The sequence below is a fragment of the Onychostoma macrolepis genome, chromosome 07 (genome assembly GCF_012432095.1).
Source record: "Onychostoma macrolepis isolate SWU-2019 chromosome 07, ASM1243209v1, whole genome shotgun sequence".
Lineage (NCBI taxonomy): Eukaryota > Metazoa > Chordata > Actinopteri > Cypriniformes > Cyprinidae > Onychostoma > Onychostoma macrolepis.
The window spans coordinates 48,041,833-48,065,877 of NC_081161.1; the positions used below are offsets into that span (position 1 = coordinate 48,041,833).

At 36.8% G+C, this 24,045-nt stretch overlaps 1 protein-coding gene across 9 annotated transcripts in view; it reads right to left on the reverse strand.

Annotated features, from left to right (window-relative positions):
- The window catches only part of nrxn2b (neurexin 2b), a 476,055-nt gene that overhangs the window by 120,735 nt on the left and 331,275 nt on the right, over positions 1-24,045 (reverse strand). For all 9 annotated transcript variants that reach the window (XM_058781462.1, XM_058781464.1, XM_058781461.1 and 6 more), the window contains one exon: positions 14,556-14,675. In XM_058781462.1, coding sequence (XP_058637445.1) covers positions 14,556-14,675 — 120 coding nt within the window. The remainder of the gene's footprint in view (positions 1-14,555; positions 14,676-24,045) is intronic.

Consider the following 24,045-nt stretch of genomic DNA (forward strand, 5'->3'; position numbering starts at 1 on the left):
AGGGGGGTCGTCTTATAATCAGGGTCGTCTTATATTCGGGACAATACGGTAAATAAATGAATAAACTTATTAAGAAACCACAACTAGATCCTAGTGAACTGGCAAATTACAGACCCATTTCACATCTTCTGTTTATGTCTAACATTTTACATTTACATTTAGTCATTTTGCAGACGCTTTTATCCAAAGCGACTTACAATTTGGGGAACACATGAAGCGATTCATCTTGAAGAGGCAATCCGACAAAGGAAGTGCTTGTAACACCAAGTCTCAGGCATTGTTCAAATAAGTACAAGCTAGCAAGGGAAGGAATAAGTAAGGAGAAAGATTTTTTTTTTTTTTTTTTTTAAACATTTTAGAAAAAGTTGTGTCTGCTCAATTGTACTCCTTCTTGCAAAAAAAATGATCTCTGTGAAGAATTTCAGGTTTCAGGCCCCATCTCATCTCAGCACAGAAACTACACTTGTTCAAATTAAGAAAATATGATCATATTACCCCAATTTTACAGTCTCTGCACTGGCTACCTATTAAGTTCTGTATCAGTAACAAAATGTTATTACTTACCTATAAGGCCCTTAATAGTTTATCGTAACACTTTATTTTGATAGTCCACTTTAGACATTCTACTAACAGTAAGTAACTTTGCAACTACATGTCAACTAGCAGTCATTAGAGTATTAAATATCTTCTAACACTTTATTTTGATGGGTCCACAACATACTGACTATGAGAAACTTTGCAAGTATATGTCAACTTATTCTACTAACCCTAAACCTACCCTACTGAGAGTTAGTAGATGTGTAGTTGGCATGTTGTTACAAAGTTACTTATAGTTGGTAGAATGTCTAAAGTGGACTATCAAAATAAAGTGTAAATGGTTTATCTCCTGCGTGCCTAACTAGTCTTCTATCACGCTACGATCCATCACGCTCCCTAAGGTCACAAAACTCTGGACTCTTGGTAGTTCCCAGCATAGCAAAGTCCACTAAAGGAGGCAGAGCTTTTTCACGTTTGGCTCCTAAACTCTGGAATAACCTTCCTGATAACGTTCAGGGTTCAGACACACTCTCTCTGTTTAAATCTAGATTAAAGACACATCTCTTTAGCCAAGCATTCACATAATGCATCATATATAATCTTGTACTGCAGTTATATCTGCTCAAATGCACATTATTATTCTTTAGGGTTGAACAAATCATTTTTGCTTGGAGGGAAAAGCAGCTAATTATGTCTCTATTTGTTTCTCAGTTTTTGCCACGGGATTAACATCCAGAGGTAACTAGGAATTACAGAAGCTTCAGTCTGGATCCAACCCTTAAATGATCTGAGACGACCGAACACCTGAGAAGAGATGATGCCGACCCCTCAGACAATATACAGTATTACCAAATTTTGCCATAAGTTAAATATATTGTAGAAACTTAATTTCCTGTAAAGCTGCTTTGCAACGATTTGTTTCGTAAAAAGCACTATACTAATAAACTTGAATTGAATTGAATTTCATCTCAGCTAGCTGGTATTTCTTATTTCTCAAGGTTTTTCATTTTTAATTACTAAAACTGAAATAATAATAATAATAATAACTATATATATGCATTAAAAAACTAATAAAATCACAAAACAAAATTACTAAAAATGTAAATAAAAAAAAAAAATAATAATAATTTAAAATTTTAATAAAAAACTACAATATTATCTCAACAGTACTAAAACAGCACTGGCTGTCATCAGGCCATCAAATCAAAGAGATAAAACACACCAGATCAAGAAACAACAATAAACATGTGGAGGCGTGGCCAACAGAACTGACTGACACACACTCCGGCCAATAGCAGGCCACGTCAGGTGTGACTGACAGGTGCAACTCCTCCAGCTGTTTATCTAGAAAGACTGTGTGTTTAGATTTTAATGTGATAATACGGGATGTCTTTGGGTCTTCGTGTGAGAAAGGAAGCAGAAACGTGCCGTTAAACAGCAGGCTGTCAGTAATGATTCATTAGTAGTGATGAGTCGGACACAATCCAGCTCTGCAAATCAATATTTAGCGGCGTCAGGGTTCGTGTTTGATTTGATCACTTCAAGGACGAGTGCGACGTGACTCAAGCACACAAGCGCTATTGTGAATGCACTAATTTACAGAAGCCACGTTCACAGAGTGTGTTTGCGAGTGGAGCTCACACTGATAATGATGCAGCACACACTCTCGTCCTTGAAGCACACGCCATTTCTGACTGATTCACACCAATCAGCATCCATTTACTGAGACGAGTCATACACCCCATAACTGAATATGATCTCTATATCATCAACAGCACTGACCAACCTGCTCATGAGGACCGAACCACTCGGACAAACAAACATAATCAAATATGGGTCAAATATTAACCACAAAATGACAAGACGTAAAAATCTGAAGAAAGACAAACGTAATTAGTGAAGAAAGCAAAGATATTAAAGGCCATATTCACCATTTTGTGAAGCAAAATTACCCTTTTCGGCTGAATTTGAAGGAAAATGATCATGAAGAACATGTGAAAAGTGCTTTTTTCCCCCCAAATTTAAACTGTCAGCATTGAGATCAAAAATGGCTAAAGTCAACATATTTTAATAGAGCTACCAATCTCTGTGTGGAAATAAAATATTAATGCTGGCATGTTACTGAAGTTATTTTCTCCTCCTGTAATTTGGCTCTAAATCTCAGGTGAAAACTGTCATTTCGACCCTCCTACACAAAACAGTGTATTACTCAGTAAATATATATCTGTGACATTTAATATAAGATCAAAATCAACGTTTTTAGCCAGAAACCTTTGGTTGAATCGACACAAATGACCATATTAATATATATAAAAATTTAATTAATATCAATTTAGCTTATAGACCATTTACTCATAAGTGTATCTATCTATATTTGTATGTATTTTAAATTCACACACACAGAGAGAGACAGATATGTCTAAAATGATGTTTTAACATTGTAATATAAATGACAAATGGATCATTTTTATATGTAGTTATTTATATATTAAAATAAAAATACTTTGCCAAATCTTGTTTTAAAGATGATTAGACATTTTGACTTTTGAAAACCAAATAGAAACACTAAATAAGAAAAAGATTTACAAAAAAAGTATAATATTGCACTACATTAAAACACATATATACACACACACATGCATATGCTATCTCTCTCACTATAACTATCCATCTGTTTTACATTTAGTTATTTATAAATGAAAAGGTTGCATGTTTACTGCTAATAAATAAAGCAGCAGTGTTTGAGCTGATATTAAAGATCACTAGCGGCTGATGCAGATGAGAGGAAGTGGTTAACTGAATCGTTTGCTGGCTCTTTTTCCCTACAGTCACCTGTGATGTGTCATCATTACACAATCAGATTTCTGCTCATCACCAGCTCAGAGAGATGAAACGCTGGCGAGTCCAGACACAGAACTGGATTGCTCAAGACGTTATCTGCCGCCGTTATCACAGCACTTCTGTGTAGCTCAAAACCTTTGACGCTATCTGTAAATGTTTCAACAATGATTTCATTTTGACGTTTTAATGATTTAAACCTTGGTTAAACTAATAATTAATTCAGCATATATACATAACATTTTACTCCTATGGAAACGGCAATGCTAGTAAAACGTGATGGAATTTGTGCGATCTTTAAGAGTCTGAAAGAGATATTGCTCATTCTGGAGATAAATATACATCATAATTATTCAGATACATACGGTACGGACTTAAAAACATGAAGATTTATTTCCAATATCAATACAATATAGAGAAATATTAACAGAAGCTTGTATTGTATTATTTACTGTATATTTGAATCAATATCAGATAATAATACCAGATATATGCTCATGCTTAATATTTCCTGCAGAGTCAGCTTCAAATCAGGTGATTTTTGGTCAATGTTTTGGCTGGGTTTCTATCATAAATTGTGAATTTAACTTCACAAAAAAGCGCAAAACCGGAATATCGCATAAAACACTGTTTCCATCCAACGAGTCAAAGAGAACAAAATCTTCACCTCCTGATAAACTGGCACTAAATATCACTTAGAAAAGTAGTTGAAGCCACTGAATATAATACTTTTCATATATAATAAATGACTTGCGCCTCAGAGCGAGCAGATGAAACACAGTAAATGCAGTCACTGCTTTCGGAGGCGGATGCTGCTGTTTGGGAACGCAGTCGTGTGAGACAATTATACAGAAATACTCTGACGACACTCTAGGGACGTAACGGTATGAAAATTTCTCATCACAATTATAGTGACCAAAATGATCACTGTTATCAGTGTTATCACAGTACTGTTCAAATGTGCTGGACATGTTTAAAAAAAGTTCTGACACATAAATAATTTCATCAAGTTTTATATTTAAAATCAATAAACAATAAATAAAATTACTCTTTGTTTGCATAAACACTAAAACAATAACATCAGCAATGATGTCCGGATTTTAAATGACAACTCGACTGGCAACAGTTTATCTAATAACATGTTCAAAATGTTCAAATGAAACTTTGAAAAGCTTCATAAAATAGTAAACCTCACATTTCAGCCATTAAATAAAGAAATAGGTTAAGTCAAAATGATAATTAATAAATTATTATATATATATATTGTTTAAATTTGTAGAATCCACATAATCCACATCAACCGGTCACAGTTTACAGCAGGTCATGCAGATCCGGTCTGTGTTTAGTCCAGACGGAACCCACACACAGACTGAATGTGAATGTGAGTCTGTGTAGATCCAGTCTCTGACAGCAGGTGGCGCTGATGGAGCAGCAGAATTACAGCTGTTTCCCGCAACCTCCGTGAACAAAGCAGCATTGCGATTAAAACACTACTTTATTAGGTATTACATGGAGCGAAGATGAAAACAAAATGCCATCGAATCTTTTCTGAAGACAGTCAGAACTTTCCGAGGTACATTTATATAATCAATTCATTCGTCTATTCATTTGTACAATTCCCTTAGCACTCTTTTAAAGCCTCGCAGCTTTTCCGCCATGTTTTTACTCAAAACTACACTACTCTGCTGCTGTGAGCACGCGAGACTATTACTAGATTGCGGTAATCAAATACGATTTTAATGATAATTAAAATATGAAACTGTAATGCTAACCATGGGAAATTTGATCATGATTTATCGTCAAAACAGTAATCGTTCCATCCCTACGATAGACTTTGCTCAGGCATTTCAGAACGACCAAAACAACATTTCAGATGCTGTGGAGCAAGATCGGTCAGGTTATCCCGTCCCATCGCACAAAGACACATGAGTTTTTTGAATGGTCATGCAAAATGATTCGGTAAATGCGTTTCCATCTACTGTTATTCACATTAACCCTTTTTTCGCACAAGACAAAAACCTCCTCAAGCGAGCATAAAAACTGCGAATTAAGAAATTTATTTTCGAAATTTGGCGTTTCCATCACTCGTTTCTGAGGCAATACTTCAACATGAGCATAAAAAGAGGGAGATGGAAACATAGCTAGTGATGCTCTCTGCCGGTAGGGAACAGCTTCTGGTAGCTTCACCGCGTCACAGTTTACAATGCAAGGAGTGATCCAGTCATTATATAGATCAGCGCAAGAACAGAGCGAGATCAGTCACATGATCAGTCACATGATGTCATCGCCGCCAATCAGAACACAGAAATCACTGAATGTCACTCTCATTCCTATTGGACGGTCTATTAAATTGGGGCGGGGCTTATCCGGGGTGGGGCTTATCAAACGGGGCGGGGCTTACCGAAGGGTCAACGACTTTGTCTCTGTTCTTCAGTCTGTGTCTCTGATAGCAGCGCTCATGATGATGATGATGATGATCAGTCCTGACATTAATTGCTCTTTCACACATGCTGTCGTTAAGAAGCCGTCAGTTGGCTAATTACTAAACGAGTGCAGTTCTCCGCGGGTCAGCAGACTTGACCGGACCTTCTGCATGATGATGGACAGGAAGTGACATCAGCTGATCTGAGCGTGCCAGGACTCATCTGATCAGACTGACAACACTATTACACGTAACATTATATTATGAAAACACACAATAACTGCGACGAGAACCGAACTAAACACAGAACAAGCAAGCACACTGCTGTTTGAATGCTTATCACTGCATACTGATTCTCATAAAAACAGCACGCACTATTTAATAGAGGCCTTTGGGATGACCTCATTTACATGTAAATCAGTGTGTGTATGAGTGTGTGTGTGTGTGTGAGAGAGAGAGAGTGTGTTGCAGCTGCAGATGAAAACACACAAATCTTTCAGTCCTGAACTCAGTATTCACAGCCAAACTGACCCATTAGAAAGAAGCCCCTGTGTATGTGTGTGTGTGGGAGAGGGAGAGGGAGAGAGAGAGAGAGAGAGTGAGAGTGTGTGTGTGTGTGTGTGGGAGAGGGAGAGGGAGAGGAGAGTGTGTGTGTGTGTGTGTGTGTGTGTGTGTGTGTGTGTGTGTGGGAGAGGGAGAGGGAGAGGGAGAGGGAGAAAGTGTGTGTGTGTGTGTGTGAGTGTGTGTATTTGTGTGTATTTGTGTGTCTGACAGCAGAAGAGTGTTCACACTCATGGTGTGTTTTACCTTGATCCGGTGCAGGTCATCGAGAAACAATCGCTGAAGGCTGTTTGAATGAGTAAAACACTCACAGCAGAGAAACCAGTGAAAGAGCAGAGAGTGAATGGAGTGTGAGCGGTTCTTCTTGAAGGCGACATGAAAACAACTTTATCAGCAGTCACACACACACAGATGTAGAAGCGTGCGAGACAGAATCACACACACCAGACACCCAGAGACCTGCTTCGTTAACTCACGCATCAGAGAAACATGCTTTTTTTTTTTTATTATAAAAAAATCTATATTATATAATATAATTTTATATATATATTACAACAGTTTTGTATTATATGCATAAATATGCATGTACTGATGAAAAAAGAAAGGGAATAAAGGCAGCTACAAATGGGTTCAATTTGTTTTCGTTTGTTTTTAAAGTCTGGGTTTGGATTCTGTCTGGTTCACCTTCATCGTTTTATTTCACAACCGTCTAGTAGCCAGCTTAAGTTTAAACTATCTTAACCATAAAAACTAATCTAGTTCATCTGTTTCAGCAGGTAAGTTTTGCTAGCAGTGCTCCATCAGCACTAAACACAGCTCCTGGTCTGAGCCAGTCTAGTGACAGCAGAGAGACGCTCACTACGCTGCAGATCTACAGGAAACAGGAAGTACTCAGATGCTCCAGTGTGTCTGCATTTCACTTAGCGAACAATTAAGCCAACTAAACCTACAGGGAGACCTCGAAAAACCAATTAATCACTGCAATAAATCAGCCAATTAAGAGATGAGATGAAATTAACATCAAATTACACGCAGGAACAGATAATGAAGACGCCGTGTCCTCAGCGCACACACACACACACACACACACACACAGATCAAACAAACAGCAGTAAACACGGCGGCTTCGGCAGAGGAGATCAGACTCACAGACGCTGTGGGATTTACATATATAACACATCTACATGTTTATTAAAGGGAAAAAGTGGACCCATCTCACATTTCTGTGAACGACAGCAGGATAAACTAAAAATCCGCTACAGCATTTCCACAACTTTACAAAATAGGAAACAATATAAAGAGAAGGATTACAGTCGTCAAATTTAGATATTATATTTACACTCAAGTGGAGTGATATATAGCCCACTATACGGCAATTGTTTATATTGTTATGACTGTTTATATTGTTTATATATCCAGCTCTGATTAGTGCTGTCAAAATTAGCGCGTTAACGCAGGCGATTCATTTTTTTCAGTTTAACGCGTTAAAAATATTTAACGCCGTTAACGCAGGGGCGGGGCTAGTGTTGGCCACCCCACTCACAACTGCTGCCTTTGTTTCTTTTTTCTTGCTAAGAAGTGCATTTATTTAGTCACAGAAGTCTTTACGAGTACATCAAACAGGAGACGTTTCAGACGTACACTCCACCTCAGCGCCAGGCACGAGTCAAACAAGCGTGGGAAACTACTGTACTCGGCACAACTCAGCCTGTCGTGGTCAGTTAAGTCATGAAGGCGATTAAAGCTGCCTTAAAACTGTGCATGCATGTATTATATATGATTTACATTTAAGAACATATCTCTGAAAGGGTTTTCAAAACTGTCCTGGAGCAGCCCAGCACTGTCTCCTCATCTAACACACCCGATTCAACTCGTCAGCTCATTAATAGAGACTTTCAGATCCACGTCATGTTCAGCAGCTGCAGCTCTTAAAGAAACAGCACCCAAAATAACCTATTAACCCAGCTGCTGTGATGTCTGTTCATCAAAGAACAAAAGAAAAAAGAAAAAAAAAAAAAGAGGACATCAATAACTTTTATAGCTTTAAGGATTCATCTATATTTAATTTATTTAATTTATTTAGTTTGATAACTTTATTTAATTTCTGTATATGTCCTACTTGCTGAAGGGCACGGGTAGCTGAATATGATATTTGTTGTAATGGGTTTATGTGGAGATTGTTTAAAGTTCACGTAAATTAGAAGTTATTTTATTAAAATCTAATAAATATTAAAAATTGATAGCTCTCAATTATACTGTAATGTTGAATGGCTATAGTCAATGGTTAAATATTAGGAAAAAAAATAAAATTTTATAGAGGCATCAGTAGTACTGGTACTGGTGACCTTCAGTCATAAAAAAAAAGATGCCATTAAACAAATATATATATATATATATATATATAAAAAATACTGTCTTCATGTTGTTTCTACATTCATTTGAAGATTAAATGTGAAATTATTGCAATATAAAAGTATATTTAAAAAGTTTAATGTTAGTTGGGATCAATTGCAATTCATTTCAGAAAAAAACATGCAATTAATTCGTTTTTTTTTTTTTTTAATCGATTGACAGCACTAATATTTATACAACAGTTCTTTCTGGTCCTCGAATCTGATTGGCTGATAAGAGTGCGATATTAGAGTGATATGAGAACAGGCGTTTCACAGTTTATAATCGTATAACTCTGCTAGCAGTACTTCTTACAGCGAGTGTCATGGCGGACTCCCAAATCCAGTATCATTTTATAATTATTACTGTTTTTGTGTCAGGGAATGTAGTTTTAAGAGGTTTTCGGGTGAATATGTACTTGTTTATAGTTCAAATATGTAGTTTGTTAATAAAGATAACGTCCATTTGAAAATTAGCTTCGATGTTTTCGCGGGGTGTGAGCTCCAGATGGTCAGCGGTCTTTCAGCGCTCATGAACCCGCGGAGAGAGCGCCTCACATCGGCCAGATCTTCTGGAATTTACCACTGGCTCTGATGTCTCTGTAGTGGTTAAACATGAGATATAATTAATTTTGGGTAAATCTAATGGGCAGTCTTTTGTCATTAATCTATTATTTTTTCCAGAGAAGATAGGGTAGCACTTTATTTTACAGTACGTGTACTTCCCTGGTACATACATGGTAAATATCTTGTACCTACAGGCAAATGAGTGGTAACATAAAGTACTTACCTGAAGTGTATGTACATGGTAACAAATAAGAAACACGGCTGTACTTAACAGTCGTACATGCATGGTAATTAGTTTGTACATACAGACAAGTGTGGGTAAGAACGGTCACTTACAGTTAGTGCCTGTACATGGTAACTAATTAGATACTTTAATGTATTAACTAATGTGTATACATGGTAAATATGTAGTACTTACAGACAAGTGGGTACAAACAGGCACGTCCTTACAGTATCCGTATATGGTAACTAATAAGACACATTACTGTACATACTAATGATATGTACATGGTAAATGTGTAGCACCTACGGAAAAATGTGCTATTATGTGGTAACAAACAAAACACATACTGTACTTGGTATGCACGTGGTAAATATGTAGTACTTACAAACAAGTGTGTGTTAATGTTAAATTGCTCTCCACAACAGTGCTTACAAAGTTTGAAGAATTGGTAATTCCTGTGTAATGTTTATGTAAAATGGTGCACTTTATTTTACAGTCCTATACTTAATATTTCCATATATTTCCATACACAAAAACATTTCTATTTTTGTCTACTAGTGCTCTTACTTAAGATTGTGGATGCTTGTCTCTTGTCAAATTTGTACACAAAGTTTCACTGGAAAATAAGAAGAATGTTATTTTTCTCTTTTGATAAAGTTTTAAATAAAATATATTTACAAAATTATATTATTTTAATACAAAAGAATACTTTCTTTAGTTATACAAGGCATATTTGTTAAATGAAAACTACGAATCGAACAGATTTGCATTTAAAATGGTATTTTCATGTAATTTGACGAACTTCCGGTTTAAGCCACGCCCACTTCCGGATCTATCCGAATACAGCTACAGATACAAATATTGGCTCCGCTGCACACCCCTAGTACAAGATATTTACCATGTATGTACCAGGGAGTACACGTACTGTAAAATAAAGTGCTACCGAAGATAGTTTTGGCAAAATCTCATGTTTATGTAAATTCAATGCTGTATCAGAGTGCTGTCTTTGTCCTTTTGACTGAATCTCCTAGCAGCTTTTATGATGGCTGTTGTTGTTTATTAAATATTATGCAATAAATAACATTTTATATAAACATATTTTATATAAATAATATATTTAATAAGTGTTTAGTAGTGAGAAACGGTGCATTTTCATGATGGTGATTGTAGTTACATTGTTCAAGAGACTGTTTTTTATGAGCGAGACAGCAGTAAAGACTTTTACTTTGAAAAGCAGCAAAATCACCCTTAACAGATGAAAGGATATTAACATTACGACAAAGATATCGCTTTCCTCAGCAGATATTCAAACTAATGTTTATTGTGAATATGAGATTGATCTGAAGATTGAATGCTGTATCAGATGCAGGTAATCTCACTCGCTCAGTCCGTCTCTCATAATATCTACTCCACATAATACACTGCTTTCAATACAGTAGTACAATAAGCTTTCAATGAGGCAACTCAAAGTTCCCTCGTTACTAGTTCTAAAGTGACATTTCTGAATTAGTAACGGAGGCTTGGGCTCAGTTGTCAACTTTAGATTTGAATCCGTGGCGGAAGGAAGTAGTTCTGCACAAAAGAGGGCTTTTAAAAGACACTCTGTTGTTATTTCTTATGTAATTACACACTTGTACCGTCAAACTGTTGTATATATGTATATATACTGTATATATATATATATATATATATATATATATATATATACAGTATACAGTATACAGTCTATGAGTGTGATATTGCGTTTATACAACAGTTCGATGGCAGTGTGTAAATAAATTAGAAACAACAATGAAGTGTCTTTAAAAGCCCTCTTTTGTGCATAACTACTTCCTTCCGCCACAGATTTAAATCTAAAGATGACAGCTGAGCCCAAGCCTCCGTTACTAATTCCAAAACGTCACTTTAAAAATAGTAACGAAGGAACGTTGAGTTGCCTCATTGAAAACGTATTGTATTACTGTAGTAAAAGCTTGTATTATGAGAGAGAGATGGACTGAGCGTCTGATACAGCATCTCCTACAGACAATAGAACATAAGTCTAAATGTCCACCGTGGAAAGCGTTATCTTTGTCTTATCGTCAATATCCTTTCATCCGTTAAGCGTGATTTGTGATGACAGCAATGCTCATTTGTTAGCCGCATCTTTGTTGAAAGTAAAAATAACTTCAAGCGCTTTAATTTTAATTTTTAAATGTTTCAAATTTTTCAAATTAAAAGTCTTCACTGCAGTGTTTAACCACTATAGAGACATCAGAGCCAGCGGTAAATTCCAGAAGATCTGGCTGCGGTCAGGCACTGTCTCTGTGGGTGTAATGAGCTCTGAACGGCCGCTGAACCGATGGATCTCCGGGCTCTGAAAACATCGAAGCAAATTTTGAAATAGATCTTTATTAACAAACCGCATATTTGAAGTCCAAGCAAGCACATTCTCACCTAAAAAACTCTTAAAACTGCATTCCGTGACACAAAACAGTATTATTTTTTAAATTATAGTGGATTTGGCTGTCCGCCATGACACTCGCTGTGAGAAATACGGCAACTTCGGCAAGCGGAGTGATACAAACGGTGACAGCTGAGCCCAAGCCTCCGTTACTAATTCCAAAACCTCACTTTATAAATAGTAACGAAGGAACGTTGAGTTGCCTCATTGAAAACGTATTGTATTACTGTAGTAAAAGCTTGTATTATGAGAGAGATGGAGTGAGCGTCTGATACAGCATCTCCTACAGACAATAAAACATAAGTCTAAATGTCCACCGTGGAAAGCGTTATCTTTGTCTTATCGTCAATATCCTTTCATCCGTTAAGCGTGATTTGTGATAACAGCAATGCTCATTTGTTAGCCGCATCCTTGTTGAAAGTAAAAATAACTTCTGTTCACAAAAGCATTTATTTTTCAAAATAAAAGTCTTTACTGCAGTGCTGACTCATAAAAACAGTCTCTTGTTGTCATCTAATGGTGGAACAATGTAACTAAAATCACAATCACGAACACGCACCATGCCTTGGTACTAAACACTATTATTAAATACTATTATTATTTATATAAAATATTATTTATTGAATAATCATATTTACTGTAATAAACAACAATAACAACAGCCATCATAAAAGTTGTATAGGCAATTCAGCCAACCGTACAAAAGGCGGCGTGATATACAGCATTGAATAAACATGATAATATTTTGCCAAAATGATTTGCTCTGGAACAAATAATAGTTTAATGAGACCAAAGACTGGCCATTAGATTTACCCAACACAAATGATAACTCGTGTTTAACCACTATAGAGACATCAGAGCCAGCGGTAAATTCCAGAAGATCTGGCTGCGGTCAGGCACTGTCTCTGTGGGTGTAATGAGCTCTGAGCGGCCGCTGAACCGATGGATCTCGGGCTCTGAAAACATCGAAGCAAATTTTGAAATAGATCTTTATTAACAAACCGCATATTTGAAGTCCAAGCAAGCACATTCTCACCTAAAAAACTCTTAAAACTGCATTCCGTGACACAAAACAGTATTATTTTTTAAATTATAGTGGATTTGGCTGTCCGCCATGACACTCGCTGTGAGAAATACGGCAACCGGCAAGCGGAGTGATACAAACGGTGACAGCTGAGCCCAAGCCTCCGTTACTAATTCCAAAACCTCACTTTATAAATAGTAACGAAGGAACGTTGAGTTGCCTCATTGAAAACGTATTGTATTACTGTAGTAAAAGCTTGTATTATGAGAGAGATGGAGTGAGCGTCTGATACAGCATCTCCTACAGACAATAAAACATAAGTCTAAATGTCCACCGTGGAAAGCGTTATCTTTGTCTTATCGTCAATATCCTTTCATCCGTTAAGCGTGATTTGTGATAACAGCAATGCTCATTTGTTAGCCGCATCCTTGTTGAAAGTAAAATAACTTCTGTTCACAAAAGCATTTATTTTTCAAAATAAAAGTCTTTACTGCAGTGCTGACTCATAAAACAGTCTCTTGTTGTCATCTAATGGTGGAACAATGTAACTAAAATCACAATCACGAACACGCACCATGCCTTGGTACTAAACACTATTATTAAATACTATTATTATTTATATAAAATATTATTTATTGAATAATCATATTTACTGTAATAAACAACAATAACAACAGCCATCATAAAAGTTGTATAGGCAATTCAGCCAACCGTACAAAGACGGCGTGATATACAGCATTGAATAAACATGATAATATTTTGCCAAAACGATTTGCTCTGGAACAAATAATAGTTTAATGAGACCAAAGACTGGCCATTAGATTTACCCAACACAAATGATAACTCGTGTTTAACAACTATAGAGACATCAGAGCCAGCGGTAAATTCCAGAAGATCTGGCCGCGGTCAGGCACTGTCTCTGCGGGTGTAATGAGCTCTGAACGGCCGCTGAACCGATGGATCTCCGGGCTCTGAAAACTTTGAAGCAAATTTTGAAATAGATCTTTATTAACAAACCGCATATTTGAAGTTCAAGCAAGCACATTCTCGCCTACAAAACTGCATTCCGTGACACAAAACATTATTTTTAAAATTATAGTGGATTTGGCCGTCTGCCATAACACTCGCTGTGAGAAATACGGCAACTTCGGCAAGCAGAGTGATACAAACGGTGAAGAGGACGAGGAGCTCTGTTGGACTCCAATATCGCATACCTATCAGCCAATCAGATTCCAGAACCAGAAAGAACTGTTGTATAAATATACATTCTTCTTTTGTATGTCGCTTTGGGTAAAATCATCTGTTAAATTCATGAATGTAAATAAATTTGTAAATATTGAAATTTGAAATGCATGGTAAATAATAATAATAAAAATTAATTAAATTAAAATACAAAAACAAAATTGTATACATTATATACATTAATAATAATAATAATAATAATCATTTTCATTAATGTGGAAATGCATCATCACGGTCTGTGAAAAGGGTCCATAAAACAGACTGCACTCTGGATCGCTGCAGAAGATGGCGGCGGTGTGTGTACTCACGATCGCTGCAGTACGAGCCCCCGTAGGACGTCATGGTGCAGTCACACGAGAAGCCCTCCCACTGCTGCAGACACACCCCCTGATGATGACACGAGTCCTCCGTACAGGTGGTGCTGGGTCCTGCGCGCACACACACACACACACACACGGGACAGAAACACACAGCGGGTCAGTTGTCAGCAGGGGTGAGTAGATATCCAGGACTTAGCCCAAAGACATCCATGAATACACACATCAAATATATATAAATACACATATATTTTTTAATACACATACGTTTTAGGAGCTCATTTTTAGTCAATCCTGTAAGACATACTTTTCAGGATAGGAGATGGAATAAAAATGAGCTCCTAAAACTTACTGCCAGATTCAAGCCCAAAACAAGCCCAAAACAAGCAAGCAAGAACAATTAAACCTTCTTGAGCCATCAATGTGGCAATATTTGTTTTTAATTAATTATAAAGAATTCCAAGCACCACAAAACTGCACGTCCCCACAGCCATGTACAGAGGGAAAGTGCTTTATTTTGAGGTCAAAAACAGGTTTTTCCACCATTTAAAATAAAATAATGTATACATAAATATCAAATAAATTTGATTCATTCATTTTTTTACCCAAGCAAAGTCTCTGAAAACCTGACACATTGCACTCCTGGGCCTGTATTCATGAAAATACTTAGTGCTAAGAGTTGCTCCTAGTAACAAAATTCTAAGAAAATTCTTAGAAATGTGGGTGTTTCCTCTTAAAATTAAAGAAAAGATCCTAGTAAGGAAAAAAGTAATTCAGAAAGCATCTTAACCCTTAAAAGAGGTCTTAAGGTCCAGAATTGTTAGGAGTACGGACAAGGACTTTAGAGTTTCTTTAGCAGCGGAGAAAATGGACGAAACATGAAGAGGGAGAAGAAATGTGATGCACACAGTGCATGAAAGTGAGTTAATAAGACGCTATACATTAGATGGTGCATCTTATTAGAGACGCGCTAACTTCTCTGACACCGCACAGAAATGCCATAGCGCCAGAAATGGAAGTAATCTCTACATTAACTACATTAACATATTTGGCAACTGGAAAAATGCAACTATGTAGCAGTGATGATTTGCGTCTGTCACAACCAGTGTTGGGTGTAATGCGTTACTAAGTAACTGAAAATCCACTGAAAAAGTAAAGTAAGGGACTACTGCTCATTTTTAGGTAATTTAATTACAGTTACTTATAAAGCACTTGCGTTACATACAGTAAATAATTTCAACAGTTCTACAACAGTTTCAGTTTTTCCTGATTCACAGAGAAACCTTAAATACTCAGATACAGATAAGACTAAAATCAATCGAATCTAAAAAGGGCCTGCTTTTATTTGTGTACATTGACAATAACAACAAAACATTGTGCTTTTGCAAAATAAACAAAACAAACAGGGTGCGCTTTCTGCCGTCTAGGTCTCCGTGAGCAACTTTCTTACAGAGACATGAGAAATATGTCTATAGAAAGCTTGTGTGTCTACTTTTAAATGAACGAATGCAAATCAAAAACGAATATTCTCTGATTATGTAATCCGTATGAAACTAAGTCTTTGCCGCATCTGAGCTCATTATATGCAGTAACCTGCACGCAATCACCCTCATCTAGCACGATCTGACATGGCTTTATTCAGCAGAGAAGATCATTTATGTAATTTATTCTTACCTACATTAGTTAATGTGTTATTTTTACATAAACCTGTGCGGATTTTACTAGTTGGGCTTTTCCTGAACATCTTGCCAAACTGAAATGATCTGTTTAACTTTTCTTAAGCTTTTTTGTTATTCAGAGTATTTCTATTTGTTAACCAACAATAATTTTTTTTATAAAAATGTTTAAGTATTACAGTTGTTTTAAAGCTAGAAGGCTAAACTATTCTACGTTTGACTCAAATTGAAAGAATAAAGAGTTTAATTTCCATTAAGGTTTATAGGGATGTTAAGATGTAGCCTAATTAGCAATTTGAATAATTAAGTTACTTATTGAGTAACTAAGTTACTTTTCAGACAGAGTAATCAGTAAAGTAATTTAAATACAATATTGATGATGTAATTAGTAACAGTAATTAATTACTTTTTGAAAGTAACTTACTCAACACTGTTCACAACCTTCTATAAGCAAAGTGATCACACAAACAATTCAGAACCTTATTGTGTCGCTGTTCATTTCCTATAAAATACGTTAAGTATGACAGCATGGTAAATAAAAAATAAAGAATATATATGCATATACAATGTGTGTGTGTGAGAGTACGGTAAAACATGAAAAATTACGCCTGTAATTTCAAAGTCAAGCTTTATAATAGGCCCTACTCTTAAAAGCGAACTTTTATTTCCTTCTTGGACAACCAAAAGTCTTCAAAAGGCTGTGTCATCGCTAGCAATGGGGTCAGCCCCGCCTCCTCACTAAGATAACAGTTTCTGTCTTTTCCTCGCTCAGAGTTGCTCTCAGATTGGTCCTTAAGCTAAGACTCCTAGTTAGAAATGTTTAAGCTAAATTAGGAGAACACGGGCCCTGGAGACTCCAGGAAGGTTGCAGTTCTGGAAAATGGTGGTGCTGGAGACTAATGGCGCTTTTCCACTGCGTGGTACGACTCGGCTCGGTTTGCGTTTCCACTGCAGTTTAGTACCTCTTTAGAGTGGGCGGGATTATTCACGTGTCGTAATAGTAACTTTTTAATTCCGCATCGCTCCATCACGCTCTCGCTGAATCCGCTCCTCGGCTATCAACGAGAGGACAGTCTGTACTTCCTCAGCAGACAACGAAACAGACATTTTTTGGTTGTTAAAAGAAAGGAGCGCTCATTCAGAACAGTTGCGTTCGATCCTTCACTGGCTGCTGATTCAAATCTAGCGGGTCTGTTGTGTCCACTGTTGCCAACTCTAGCGAGACAAATAAGCAACCGCAGCTTCAAAAACAAGCCCAAAACAAGCAAGCAAGAACAATTAAACCTTCTTGAGCCATCAATGTGGCAATATTTGGTTTTAATTAATTATAAAGAATTCCAAGCACCACAAAACTGCACGTCCCCACAGCCATGTACAGAGGGAAAGTGCTTTATTTTGAGGTCAAAAACAGGTTTTTCCACCATTTAAAATAAAATAATGTATACATAAATATCAAATAAATTACATAAAAAAACAAAATGCCAAATAAATATTATAGAAAAAATATTATATTAAAAAAGAAAATATTATATTATATAATATTATTAAAAAATTATAAAAAAAGATTTAAAAAATAATTAAGCTGTCATTTATGTGTATTCGTGAAGTCAAAAGGTAATCTAATAATGTGGTTTAAATGTTAAAAAATAAATACATTTTAAGTCATCTTGCCATACCAGGCTATTAGAACCAAATGCATTTACTCTTAGTATTAGGATATGACTACTTGTTTTTTATTACAGCCCGTGATAATTAATACATTACAAAAACATTATAAAAATTAGGCTAAAAGAAAGTCATCCCACTCCTCTACGTCTACTTCTGTCATCGCTTGGATTACAGCGTTACGCGTCTTCTTATTGAATGTAATTTTTCTCCAGTGAGGGAAAGGAACATATGGCAAATTACGCTACAGCACTTATATTAGTGCACTGGTTGGCTATTAACTGCGAGCAGACAGAGTGTCAATCAATGCACTGGAGAATACGGCCAACATAAATAAAGAAACGAAGTTGCTTGTCAGATTTCCCTAACAAGCAACCAGATTTTTAAATAAGCCCAAAAAACCACAACCTGCGACCAGGGATTTTTTCACGCAACTTTACAAAAAAGGAAGCCCAAAGTCACGTATAATACGCGGACTTGGCAACTGTGGCAGTGTGTCTCGTGCAGAAAGTTCAGTGACGCGGCAGTGATGATTTTCTCCGGCCAATCAGTGATCAGCAGAGTTTACACGTCACGATTGGGTAACGGTACGGTTCGCTTGAAATCTCGGCCGAGGTGGTACAAAAAAAAAAAGACCAGGTACCAGGCACTGGACCCAGTTGAAAACCCCCCAAAAGTGAGCCGTACTGAACCGTACCGTGCCGTACCACGCAGTGGAAAAGCACCATAAATGGTTCCTGATGGCTTTACACCTAATTCTTCACATGAATTCTTAAATCTTTTGCAGTTAACGTGTCTTTTCTTCTCCACCTGATTTTTTCTGACCCCACTGACCCAGTGAGCATTTCACTGTCCAATGGTCATTTCTTAACTTTGTCATTTCTGTATTGCTTTAGTTTTGAATATTTCTCATGTTTTAATAAGTAAGTCGCTGAGTCATTGATTCAATTGATTCTTTCAAAACAACTGATTAAGTAAAGAAACTGTTTTTATGAATGGATCAGTTCAAAATGCAAATTAATTCAGTAAGGAAACACCGCTGTGTGTTGCCGCTGAGATCGCAACATGGCTTTTTTCTTTAGTGAAATTGTTAATAACAATATTGCCTTTACAGTTCAAGCCACTTAATATGAACTTCTTATTCAAGAGGTCTGCCACAGACCATGCTAACCAAACCATTCATATAATCGCTCTAAATGCGTGTGTGTGTCAGGAAGACTGCATATAATTATTTATTGCTTCACAGTGACAGGCCTCGGTAAAAAAAAAATTAGCAAGATCAGTATTATAGCGATGAGTTATACAGTAAATTACAGATATCGGTAACACTTTATTTTAGGGTCTCTTAACTAGTTGCTTATTAGCATGCACATTACTAGAATATTGCCCATTTATTAGTAGTAATTAAGCACATATTAATGCCTTATTCTACATGACCTTATTCTACATCCCTAATCCTACCCAACACCTAAACTTAACAACTACCGCACTAACTATTAATGAGCAGCAAATTAGGAGTTTATTGCGGAAAAAGTCATAGTTAATAGTGAATAAGTGTTCCCTATTCTAAAGTGTTACCAAGATATCTGAAGCAGCTGCTCAAACTTTTTTGTTTATTAGGAAACACATGAAATAATTTTGCTGATAGTGAATGTGAGCCACTGGAAGGATGAAGATGATAATGGAGTTTAAGATGAGTGATCTGTGGTCGGTCATTATCATCACAGGAGGCACAGACGGCACGCATTTCACATTCAACAAATCACATCCCAGCGGGACGCAAACACACAGCCTCCTGCGCGGAGTTAAACAAACACAAACACACAAACCAGCTGCAGGACTACAGCTGAGACACATGTGAGTCTGCTGAGATCTGAGAAAATGAACAGAGTCGTTAACACCGCAGACCTGTACACTCACTGAAATAAACCTGAGCAACGCTTCACTCCTTCATCAGATGCACAATAACACACATCTGAAGATACACACACTTCACATTCAGAGAATCACATGCAGGACAGTTAAACTAAACTAGTGCATGAAGCTCAGTATTACGTCCATAACACTTGTACTGTGCCAACATTAGTCAATGCACATCCTCAATTTTTGGACAGAAATTAATACTTTTATTAACAGCAGCACAACTGTTTTCAACATTGATAATAATCAGAAATGTTTCTTGAGCAGCAGATCAGTATATTAGAATGATTTCTGAAGATCATGTGGCACTGAAGACTGGAGTAATGATGCTGAAAATACAGCTGCGCATCACAGAAATACATTACAGTTTAACACATATTCACATAGAAAACAGCCGTTTTACACTGTAATAATATTTCACTGTTTTACTGTATTTTGAATCAAATTAATGCAGCCTTGGTGAGCAGAAGAGACTTCCTTCAAACACTCTTCCTGACTGAACGTGTATAATAAATAATGAAAGTATATGTGCTTATGGAGAGAGTGGGTTAATGTATGAATGCACAGATTCACAGTCTCTGAATTGAGTGGCATATTTGTATAGAAAATTGCAATAAATGTGTCATTTTAAGTGTGAAGACAGAAAAAGGTTTTGCCATCTATTTCCACGGTGCTTGATGGCCCAATTAAACCAAACCTCTGAAGCGTGATTGGATATTATTCTAATTGACTGTTGAGTTGATTGTGCTCTAATCACGTACTAATGACTCGTCTGTGAAACCTCATTACTGGCATTTACTCTACACAGACGCTCAGGTTTACCACACATGGATCTACAAGTTTAAAAATATATGTATTCAGTTTGAGTCCATATAATTCATTCTTTTCTGGCTCGGCTCATCCTGAAATCACTTACAACATCTGAAGCCTGTTCACTCTCAATGCAATTAGCTCTCGTGATGAAATGCATAAAAGCATATGCCAAATGAAAACATGTCAATGCAGTTCTCACACCTCTACATTATCAAACTGGCTTCCATTCATGAAGAACACCTGCGTAAAGATACTGTCTCATTTTGTGTTCAGTGGATTCAGGTTTAATTGACTTTTTGGCTTAACTCTTGCTTTAATTTTGCATTTCCAGAGCAGCACCCAGAATAAGTGGTGTAGGATTTACTTTGAGACAGTGTTTACTCTGAAACTGCTAGTACATTTCACAAATGTGACCCTGGACCACAAAACCAGTCATAAGGGTCAATTTTGTGAAATTGAGATTTATACATCATATGAAGGCTGAATAAATAAGTTAGGATCGGACAATATTTGGCTGAGATACAACTATTTGAAAATCTGGAATCTGAGGGTGCAAAAAAAATCTAAATATTGAGAAAATCACCTTTAAAGTTGTTCAAATGAAGTTCTTAGCAATGCATATTACTAATCAAAAATAAAGTTTTGATATATTTACGGTAGGAAATTTACAAAATATCTTCATGGAACATGATCTTTACTTAATATCCTAATGATTTTTGGCATAAAAGAGAAATGGATAATTTTGACGCATACAATGTATTGTTGGCTATTGCTACAAATATACTTATGCTTATGACTGCTTCTGTGCTCCAGGGCCACATATATTACAAAAAAGGGCAACTACACTAAAAAAATATGATCAAATAAGTCATGACAATGTATGCTTTTCCATTACATATCAGATTAATTGAAGCAACTTATATGAGATTCAACTTGTCAGTTTAATATTGTTTAAGTTGAAATGACTTGTACACCCCATTAGATTACACCGACAATTTAAGGCAGCAGCTGAACTCTGGTTTTTAAGTTGAATTTTTACAGTGTAACATTGAATTAAGCATGAAATGTTGAAGTATAAAAGCTGAAACCGTATTCTCTTGTAAATGTACTCCAATAATCTTTGTTTACAACTTCAAAACATTATTTTTTACAGTGTAGCTCTATAGTGGCACACGGTTTTACCTCCTCATTTACTGGATGGATTTAAGCTTGGAGAAAAACAAAGCCACGGAATCCCTTCTGAACACATCGCGCATTTCATTTACACCTGTGCGTTTCTGCCTGTATTGTATTGTCATGTTTGTGTTTGAAAAGCAAAGCCGAAATAAATCCCAATGATTCTCCAGCTCCTTTAAATGACACAAACAATGGCATCTCTTTAATATCTGTGAGTGTCAGGCTTTGAGTAGCAGTGCATCTGGAGCAGCATTAGTGTCTGATGAAGTCTGAATGTGTTTCTGGCAGCACAGATGACAGGCCGGTCGCGCAGCGTAATAATGTTGTTTTTGCAGAGAGAGTGAGAGACACAGGAGTGAAAAGAGACGGGGTCCGTGGGGAAATCACACACAGAATATCACAGCAGTCTGTTTCCACCAACAACAGCGTTTTCTCAAACACATTAGACACACAAATCCCATGCTTTCTGCTCAGAGATCAAATGTGTGTGATAAAGCATTATCTAACATAAAATTAGCATTAAAAATGTGGCCTTCTCAACTGTAGCCAACAATTAACATACATCACATAATTTGAACATCCACTGCATTACAGGTAGAACAACAGCCCACACATCTATCTATCCATCCATCCATCTATCTGTCCGTCCGTCCATCCATCCATCTATCCATCTATCTTTCATCTATCTATCTATCTATCTATCTATCTATCTATCTATCTATCTATCTATCTATCTATCTATCTATCTATCTATCTATCTATCTATCCATCTGTCTATCCATCCATCCATCCATCCATCTGTTATATTATACTATATTTGGGAACTATTTCCGATCTCTACAGGCCAACAGAAGCATATTCTCCACAAAGAATATAAAAATACGGGATTAGTTTCCATTGTTATGCTGATGATACTCAACTATATACAGGTGCTGGTCATATAATTAGAATATCATCAAAAAGTTGATTTATTTCACTAATTCCATTCAAAAAGTGAAACTTGTATATTATATTCATTCATTACACACAGACTGATATATTTCAAATGTTTATTTCTTTAAATTTTGATGATTAGAGCTTACAGCTCATGAAAGTCAAAAATCAGTATCTCAAAATATTAGAATATTACTTAAGACCAATACAAAGAAAGGATTTTTAGAAATCTTGGCCAACTGAAAAGCATGAAAATGAAAAGTATGAGCATGTACAGCACTCAATACTTAGTTGGGGCTCCTTTTGCCTGAATTACTGCAGCAATGCGGCGTGGCATGGAGTCGATCAGTCTGTGGCACTGCTCAGGTGTTATGAGAGCCCAGGTTGCTCTGATAGTGGCCTTCAGCTCATCTGCATTGTTGGGTCTGGTGTCTCTCATCTTCCTCTTGAGATTCTCTCTGGGGTTCAGGTCAGGCGAGTTTGCTGGCCAATCAAGCACAGTAACACTATAGTAATTGAACCAGCTTTTGGTACCTTTGGCAGTGTGGGCAGGTGCCAAGTCCTGCTGGAAAATGAAATCAGCATCTCCATAAAGCTTGCCAACAGAAGGAAGCATGAAGTGCTCTAAAATCTCCTGGTAGATGGCTGCGTTGACTGTGGACTTCAGAAAACACAGTGGACCAACACCAGCAGATCACATGGCAGCCCAAATCATCACTGACTGTGGAAACTTCACACTGGACTTCAAGCAACATGGATTCTGTGCCTCTCCACTCTTCCTTCAGACTCTGGGACCTTGATTTCCAAATGAAATGTAAAATTTACTTTCATCTGAAAAGAGGACTTTGGACCACTGAGCAACAGTCCAGTTCTTTTCTCCACAGCCCAGGTAAGATGCTTCTGACGTTGTCTCTGGTTCAGAAGTGGCTTGGTAGCCCTTTTCCTGAAGATGTCTGAGCGTGGTGACTCTTGATGCACTGACTCCAGCTTCAGTTCTCTCCTTGTGAAGCTCTCCCAAGTGTTTGAATCGGCTTTGCTTGACAGTATTCTCAAGCTTGCGGTCATCCCTGTTGCTTGTGCACCTTTTCCTACCCAAATTCTTCCTTCCAGTCAACTTTGCATTTAATATGCTTTGATACAGCACTCTGTAAACAGCCACACCGTTCAGTAATGACCTTCTGTGACTTACCCTCTTTGTGGAGGGTGTCAATGTTCGTCTTCTGGATCATTGCCAAGTCAGCAGTCTTCCCCATTATTGTGGTTTCAAAGAACAAGAGATACCCAGAATTTATACTGTA